Raw genomic sequence first — 9,126 nt, forward strand, 5'->3', positions numbered from 1 at the left:
ATTTAACTCATTTTAAATTTATTTTTAAATAAATAGATCAATTAAGTCATAAATATGTTTAGTTAAAACAAGACCTAACTCAATTTGATTATTAAATTGGTTAAATGAATTATATATGTGTTATCAATTTAATAATTATGATGTATTTATATTTATATTTATATTTTTAACATAATTATTATTCCTATTATGTTTGAATTGACTTAATTAGTATAATATTTAAGTTTTGACATGACCTACCAGCATGAGGTGAAAGCCCTTTTTAATCCCATCTATACCATTCTATCTATAGACTTAATCCCAAATTCCCATCTATATCAATCAATATGTTATAATGATATAATTAATTATAATCGTCATTTGATCATATTAAATGTCTTTTAGAGTATATTTTACCGTGTATTTAGAGTGTGTTTGACAATGATTATAGGAAGTGTTTTTAATATTTTTAATACTTAAATGATAAAAAATTTCAAGTGTTACAGAAGTTAAAAATACTTTTAAGAATCATTATCAAAACGCACACTTAATTAAAGTGTTTTTAGTATAAATATTTATTTATAAGTGTTTTTTTAGAAAATCATATATCAAAGGCTTCCTCCCTCAAGCACTATAAGTTATTTTTGAAATTTGAAAAATGTGATCTAAATTTTGTAAAATGTTTAATTTTTCTTGAAAAATATTTTTTCTACTAAAAGTACTTCCTAGAGATGTTGTCGAAAATCTTATTTGATTACTTTTATATTTTTATGAGAACGTGTTGAAATCCAACACAGGCGGGGCAGAGGGCATCCTCTTGAGCTTGCGGATCACATAGAGGACCAGACGGGCTGCTTGAAACGAAGCAAGCCCAAGAATTCAAACCGGACTACACGGTATGCGATGAACGCGTGCACCAAGGCACGCATTAATGGCGCGTGGTCCTCGAACGTACCGGTCAGTCTGTCGTCGACCCGTTTTTCTTCGAAACCACGAAAAGCAAGATTAGGGCTCGCTTTCGAACCAGTTCCTGAATCTTGATCGATTTCAACAGGAGAAATGCCACGTTGATCCAACACTACTCTCGCTTCCTCCATGGACGAATCTTACAATAACCTTCCCACCAGTCACTTGCTCGGCTCAGTTCCAGTATTCTCTCTTTCTCTCTCCATGTATTTATTTTTGTGTTTGAGATTAGCCAATTTTTGGCTTCTATTCCGTTTGGTTGGCGAGGAACTGACAAAATAGCAAAGAAAGTTTTGAATCTTGTGTGTTATGTTGTTTTGATTTCTGGAAAATGGTTGTGTTAGATTCAGTTCAGTGGGGATTTCTGTTTGCCGGCTACGAAATAATGAAAATCTAAAATTCAAATTCTAATTTACTTCCTTCTTCTACATTTTCTCAGCTGATAATAGAGGCATTAGGTTACATCGTGAACTGCAAAATTAGAAATTTTGTTATCTAATTGATGCTAATTAGCCATTTTGTTAATTTGTGGAATAATGATGGATTTAGATTCAATCTGTTCAATTGGTTGTGTATTTATGTGTGTTTTGAACTTTGTTTTGTTTTTTAACCCATTAATTAAATCTCATGGAGTTCTTTTAGATATGAAGTTTTGGGGCATTTAAAGTGAAATTTCCTTTTTTGGAATGCTTTTATGGATTAGTCTTTTATTTTACTACTTTCTCATTTCTACAAATTTATTCTATGCTTTTTGTTAAATATAGACTTATTTTGCTTAAATTTTGTTAATTAATCTCAATGTCTTGCTTATATTCAGTCTATTTGTTGGTTGAAATAAAAACATGGGTTTGTCAGCAAATAATTTCTTGAATTTTGTCTCTTTGATTACAATTCATTTACACATATAGTATGCATTATGATATCTGCTTAACTTGTGTTTTTTTTCCTTTCGTGATTTTATTTGTGTGCAGGCTGTTGTCAATGAAGAAAAGAGCATAGCTACCTATGAGGGTAAGGGATTCTGGCTCCAATTTTGTTTCAATTGATTCAAGTATTTTCAGAGTTGTAGTTAAGTTTGAACCAGTTTTCTTTTTTTTTCTTTTCCTTGTTCTTGAACTGCAGTCCCAGAAGCAAATTTACAAATATTTCCTCCTAATAATGGAGCAAGAGGGGGGCAGGGATATCAAGCTCCTGAAAGTCCAGCTGGTATGCTATCTGAATAATTAAACAACAAATTTGCATGTTTTCATTGAGAAAACATCGCAAAGCTTGCTCTGATCTTTCATTGGTGCTGCTTGATAATTGGCAACAGATATTTCATTTAGTTAATAAAATGAAATTGTTGCATATGATTCCTGTGAGAAAGTGAATACTAACTGATGAAGAAATGAATGATTTTGAAGATAAATAATATTTATTTGTTTCTTATTTTAGCTTATGATGTTCTTTCCAGTTGTGAATTTGATGGGAATTGTGATTTCCATTTTTGTGGCACTGTTTTCTAGCTACCACTATGACTGTTAACAAGGAACATCTTCTATTTTCTTGATTCATTAGCTATGTGGAAATGCAATTAAAAAAATTACAAAGATGCATATGTTTCCAATTTGATTGTGCTTAGAATTATCTTTGTATTTTTTTTTGTTTATAACAATCAGATTTGCGTAAAAGGGTTCTGAACATTAATATTTTACTAGGTGTGAGTTGAGCTGCTGGTTTGGAAGAATGGATGAATTTTTAAATTCTACTATTTCTGTGGCATAAAAGTTTGGAATTAGATTCTTCAATGCTTCTTCCACAGTCTTTATAGCCAACTTATTTATTTATTACAAATATCATCCAATTTAACATTGATGAACAGTCCATTATTTCATTCGTAATTTTGTTTTATGACCCTTTTGTTTCTTGTTAATACTTCTCAGTAGTTTATTTGGTGCTTGCTGCTTATGTTTAAATGAGAGGCGATTTGACTCGTTGAAGTTCTTTGAATCTTCCAAAATTGGGAAATATAGTTTTAGTATCACTCAGTTGATAGTCACCCCCTTAAATTAGTCCGTGAATGTTAATTCTCATATATTGCAGCTCTAAGCTTTAGAGAGTTGTTGACTATATGATTAGACTTAGGTTATTCTAGGACATTATCAAGCCTTATATGACAATCTGCCATTCAGTTCTATCTGTTCAGTGCCCTGATGAAATTAAAAACCACCAGATCTTCTCTCACTGCCTTGATCCTAGTTCTTTTTCATTTTCCTCTCTCTCCTTTGAGTTTGAGTACCCTCGTACTGGTGCATTAGTTGATCTGTGTGGAACATTTGTGAACCCACTCAAACTATTCTCCCTCATGAACTGCATTGCATTCAGATGTTATCTGCCAGTAATATTCATGTTTAATGATCTTTCTATCTGTCTGTTCATGCAGAAGGAGATGGACCACAACAATCAGCAAGCAACTGGAAGGGAGTTTTTAGCATCTCATCATATACACAATATTTCAATGTGGATACAGATGTTGTCCTGAACAGATTAATAAGCTCCTTGCATCCCATTGGTGGAGATTTTTTCAGCAAGATTGATGCCAACCCTGATTTGTGAGTCCTTAATTCTTTGTTACAAGTATATTGAAACAAATGGACAGTACTCTCTTTTACATTCTATTTGTTTTGTTTAGTTTTGGAATCATTGTGTTTAAAGTGACAATTCCTTACTGCCTAAAAAATAGAAGAAGAGAGAGAGAGAGAGAATCCCTTACTATTCTGAACTTCTAAGGCTCACATGGAAATGGCTTACATGCCTCCAACATCAAATGGTTAAGAATTATGTTCTTATGTTGGCATAACATCTTTTTATTTTTCTTTGTTAAGACAAAAAACATTGTGGTGTTATTTTGGTTGTCTTATGGATATTATTGATTAAAAGTGTTCCTCATTTATCCTTCCATTTGCTTACGGTTTCATGGAAGGTTTCTATATCCTATTCATTATGTGTTCATAATGCAGGTCCATGCTGTCTCTCTATGCATGTGCTAATAGAACTAAGATCTAAAATGAAAAATTGTTGCTGTAGTAACAGTTTAAAATATTCACTTTGTCTTATTTTTAGTTGCAGATAAATATATAGACTTTTGAAAATAAAATTTTAATTATTTGTCTGGAATTCTGGGATCTCCGTTTCTTCTTAGGAAAAGGGGAAAATTGTTGCTTGTGCATGATATTGTTATATTAAAATAAAAAGATTATATTAATGTTTAGAATCTTGTCTTTGCCTTCTCATCAGTTGGAAATAAATATACACAACTTTGACCGACTTTTGCAAATGAATAATATGTCAAACTTAAAGAAGTTAATTTACTCCACCAATTGAAAGTGGCACTAAAATAGTGTTTGATGCTAAAGCTTAGAAAATTAATTGCATGGCTCAAAATCTTAGTTTTTGTAACTTTTTTGTATATTCTAGCAACCATAACCTAAACTGTATTGATTTTCTGAAAATCTGCACTATGTCAATTGAAATCTTCAAATTTTGGAGAACTGAACTTTGTCCAAATTAATGTTTCAAACTGTGGTTTATTCTATTTCTAAAATTACTATTGTATGTAGGCCATTTCATACATCTTCTTGATGGTGCTACTCAGTGCAATAAATCCTGGTTGTGTCCGTATTTCCACCTTAATGGGCTGGAACCAACACTTTTCCCTTTCTTGTCTGTTCTCCCTGAAAGATTTTTGAAGCGTTTCATCATTTGGTCCCCTGTAACTTCATTTCTAGATATGTTTGGTTTATGTTGATGCTAATGTTTCTGATATTTTAGATATGGACTTATCTGGACCTCCACTACATTGATATTTGTGATTGCTGCCCTTGGAAACTGTGCCACCTACCTGACAAAGAGACAGAGTAACAGCAGTACAACTTGGAGCTTTGATGTCGGCTATCTGAATTTGGCCGCTTGTTCAATCTATGGCTATGCACTTGTGGTGCCAGTGGCATTTTACTTCTTACTTCAGTATCTGGGTTCAAATGCTAGTCTTGTACGCTTCTGGTGCCTGTGGGGATATTCTCTCTTCATTTTTATTCTCAGCTCTGTAAGCATCCACCATTTTGGCTCTCTTTGTTTTCTCTTTTGTTTTTCCCCTGAAGTTGCTCAAGTCAGAAATATGAAAAGAGGGAGGAGAAAACAGGCACACACACTAGTGGGGGAGGGTTCATTCTAGTACCAATGTATCTGAATGTGGAACCTGGTATTTTGGATTTAAATTTCTAATTAAGCGAATTGAAACAGTATTTTTAAATCCTGTTCACATTTGAAACTTGGATCAGAGGTGAGCAGGGAAGAAATTTTCCAATTAATTCATTTTATTGACATCATAACTAATGTCCAACACTAAATGAGTCTGGGACAAATTGACCTGTTTGGTTTGTTGGAACCATTTTATTGACAGATATCTCTATCTCACACACAACATTGTGGCATTGAAATTGAGACTCTCTCTTTCTCTCACACAGGAAAAAAATATGGATATTGATATTGGGACTCCTCTCTCACAAACACAAACACAAGGACACAATTTTGGACATGGAAATGGAAACATGTATTAAGAGGTGGAAAAGAAAAAGGAAAATAGAAAATTGGACATGAAATTGAGACTCATTTTAATTATTAATTTAGCTTGACTCATCAATATCATATCTAGGAAATCTCCCAATTGATGGCAAGTACCTCCAGTGCCTGTTTATCCTGCTGTTGTCCTTAAAGGATTAACACGGGTTTCTATTGCTGCAGAACCTTAACAGTGTAATTTTCAGTTTCTGGGTTTCTAAGCAGTAGTCTTGTGATCGTCTAATGTGTTCTCCTGGAACATTTTCAGGTCCTGTTAACTATTCCGGTTGAGTTTCTGCGGTGGCTCATCATAGTCCTTGCAGGTGGTGCATCAGCTTGCTTTGTTGCCTTGAACCTGAGGTCCTACGTACAGGGTAACGACATAACTCTGGTGATTGTTGCTTCATTTGTTTTGCAAATGGGTCTGGCACTCTTCATTAAGATCTGCTTCTTTCCTTAAAAGTCTCACCAAGTATGGCAAACATATGAAGTCTTCAATTTCAAATTTCTGTTTTCTGTGCTCCAAAAGATTGAAAAGATGTTAGCTGAGATGGAATTTCTCTGGAGAACAATTTTCTATATGGTTTCAAATTACCCACTAGCTTGTGTTGTAGTGCAATGAAGAGATTGAGAGATTGATGAGGAATGTGGTGTGTAGTGTAATACTGGTTTTGGAGTTGGGGTTGGTCTGAGTGGCACTGTACTTTGGTCCTCAGCTTTTAGGAGACCAATCTCAGGAGAGGATAGAATAACCGATGTTATTTCAAAACATTTTGTTCTTTGTTTTTCCTTGGAATCTTTCAAACTTGGTTGTGTAAATATGAAATGTTATCATAAAATGTTGTTTCAACGTCTCTTTTGCATTATCATAGCGGTTGTTCTGAGCGTAGGCATTCCAAATTCAGCTTCAATTGAAGCCTAATGATGGCAAGTCATTCCTAAAGACACGGAAGACTACATACATTGAAACAAAAACAATCAATCTCACTTTTGCATGCCCTCTAACAGGGGTGTTGGTTTATCATATGCATTCATAAGGAAATCAGACAAAAGTAAGAAAAATTTGTAAAGACCCAAATCTGTGATTGAAGGTCACAAATATATATATATATATATTAGGGAGAGAGAGAGAGAGAGAGAGAGAGAAGGAATGCATTTTGGTTCTATCATTTGTTTTTAGTCTTATTCCATATATATTTTGATCATACTTTTGTATCACTATACAATGATTTAGATTTTATTATATGCTGTCAATGATTTCATACAAAGTTCAATCAATTCCTGGTTCTTATTAGGTAGAGAGGGATTCATACGGCAAACTTTGTCCCTCTTTGCTCCCATTTCAGTGGAAGGTAGCATGGGTTCAAAATTGTCCATTTGTACTATTTATTTATTTTATATATATTGAAATAAGTTTGATGGACCTTTTTCCCCCTTTTTTAAGCTTTTGTAAATTCTTATTCAGTAAATTTTCTGAACAGTCTTGGTGGTTAATTTCAAATGATATAGGATGTTGTTTTGGGAAAAAGGGAGAGTAGATTGTTTGTTTGGATTGAGAGAAAAAAAGATGTGTTGTGCACTATGAAAATATATGATATTCTTTTATGCTATATTTAAATTAGAAAATTTGTGAGAAAAGGAAAATAATAGAAGAAAAGAAAAGGGGTCATGGGTATTTGTAATTTTGTACTTAGAAAAGTTGAAGAAAATAAAATAAAATTATTGATAAATATACTTTTTAAAATCTTTTTCATCAATTTTTAAAGAACGTGACATAAATAAATCTTTGTACATTTTATTCTCTTTTTTGTTTAATGTGTTTTTCCTACCTTGTTAACGTATTCAAATATAAAAAAGTTTTTTTTTTCCTTCTCCAATATCAGATAATAAAAAATAACATTAGTATTTTTTATATTTAAATAAAAGAAAATCATTTTTCTTGTAAGTAGGGGTGTAAGCAAAATCGAAAAAATTGACAAATTGATCTAGACCAATCAAAATCGATCATATTAATTCGATTTTCAATAATAAAAAAGGTTGATTTGGTTAAAGAATTTTGGAAACCAATGTTATGGGTTTAGTTTTCTAATTTTTATTTTTTATTTCCTTTTCCTATAATTGATAAAAATGAAACTAAACTAAAATTCTAAAACTTATATATAATTGTTTAATATTTTATAATTTTTTTTATATTAGATTCTATTTAAGTAATTCATTCTCTTTTTATATTATGACCAAATTAATTCTAAATGTATTTAAAATATTTTTAACATCAAATTTAAGTTAGTTTCAATTGATTTTAAAAACAAATTAAACTTAGGTCTAATATAAACTTAAATTAATGGGTTTTTTATTCAAAATAAACACAAATTTATAATTAAGTTGAGGATTAAAAAAGGTCATTAAATTATATTGAAACAACGTCACGAAAACCAAACCAAATCGACCTCAAAAGACTTGATTTGTTTAAGTTTTTTTACTCAAAATCTGATCAATTCAGTTTTTATAACATATATACTGATTATATCAATTCAATTCATTTTTCACCCAAAAACCGACTAATCCAAACTTATTATAAGCTCGCTTATATGTTTCTTTTCCTTCATTATTTGTCACCAGTCATATATAGCCTCATATTTTGTTGTTTCTCTCTTATAATTTAGGGTTGAATTATAGTATTGAAAAAGTAATCTACTCATGTCACAAATGTATTTAGTTCTTATCGCGTTGCATCTTTCCATTGTTTTTATTTATTCCTATCTTAATCCTATTTTTATACCTTTATCCCATTGCATGTATCATCATTCAATCGGTTAAATTTATTTACTTTTTTTTTAAATTTTCAAATATAGGGATTAGGAGTTCAATAGGTATGGGGTGGAGGCGCCTTAGAGAATAGACCTCACTTGGTGAGTTAGAAAATTATTTGTGTTGCTAAAAATGATGGAGGCTTGGGCATCCGTAGCCTAGCTGCCTTTAATAAGGCCTTACTTGGGAAGTGGTTGTGGAGATTTGCTATTGAGAATGATCCCCTATAGAAGCAACTTATCTCTCAAAAGTATGGCCTTCAAGAGGGGGGGTGGTGCTCCAAAGGTGTAAGAGACCGTTATGCGGTGGGGGTTTGGAAGGCCATAAAAAATGATTGGGAGAACATTAGAACTCACCCTGGCTTCATCGTAGGGGATGGTACTAGAGTGAAATTTTGGAAGGACTTGTGGTGTGAAAATTAGTCTCTAGAAGATGCTTTTCCAAACTTGTTTAATTTAGCAGTCAACAAAGAAGGTTGGGTTGTTGATGCTTGGGAGGATGATGGAGTTGGGAGCTACATTTTAATAGACACCTAAATGATTGGGAGGTGGGGGAAGTAGAAAACTTGTTAAGCAAGCTTCATCCTTTAGCCATTAGAAGAGGAGTGGATGACTTGCTTTGGTGGAGAGAGAACAAGAATGAGACTTTCTCAGTCAAGTCTTTTTATGACTCGTTCTTAAGGGGCACTAGACCTACTTTCCCAACTAGACTTATCTGGACGCCTTGAGTTCTAATTAGGGCTAGCTTTTTTGGTTGGGAGGCGGCTTGGAGCAG

The 9,126-nt window shown here is 32.6% G+C and overlaps 1 protein-coding gene across 1 annotated transcript; it reads left to right on the forward strand.

The window, feature by feature from the left end:
• The first annotated feature begins 847 nt into the window (after positions 1-847).
• LOC117929298 (protein YIPF1 homolog) lies at positions 848-6,399 on the forward strand. Its single transcript, XM_034849574.1, has 6 exons — positions 848-1,128; positions 1,917-1,956; positions 2,068-2,151; positions 3,368-3,536; positions 4,756-5,029; positions 5,813-6,399. Exons 1-6 carry the CDS (start codon positions 1,075-1,077, stop codon positions 6,002-6,004), a joined length of 813 nt encoding a protein of 270 aa, XP_034705465.1. The 5' UTR covers positions 848-1,074; the 3' UTR covers positions 6,005-6,399.
• The last annotated feature ends 2,727 nt before the right edge of the window (positions 6,400-9,126 follow it).

The sequence above is a fragment of the Vitis riparia genome, chromosome 13 (assembly GCF_004353265.1).
Source record: "Vitis riparia cultivar Riparia Gloire de Montpellier isolate 1030 chromosome 13, EGFV_Vit.rip_1.0, whole genome shotgun sequence".
NCBI classification, from domain to species: Eukaryota; Viridiplantae; Streptophyta; class Magnoliopsida; order Vitales; family Vitaceae; genus Vitis; species Vitis riparia.

Coding starts and splice junctions, on each gene's coding strand:
- LOC117929298 (XM_034849574.1), top strand. CDS start 1,075: ATGGACGAATCTTACAATAACCTTCCCACCAGTCACTTGCTCGGCTCA. Junction 1,129..1,916: donor ACTTGCTCGGCTCAGTTCCA/GTATTCTCTCTT, acceptor ATTTGTGTGCAG/GCTGTTGTCAATGAAGAAAA. Junction 3,537..4,755: donor ATTGATGCCAACCCTGATTT/GTGAGTCCTTAA, acceptor CTGATATTTTAG/ATATGGACTTATCTGGACCT.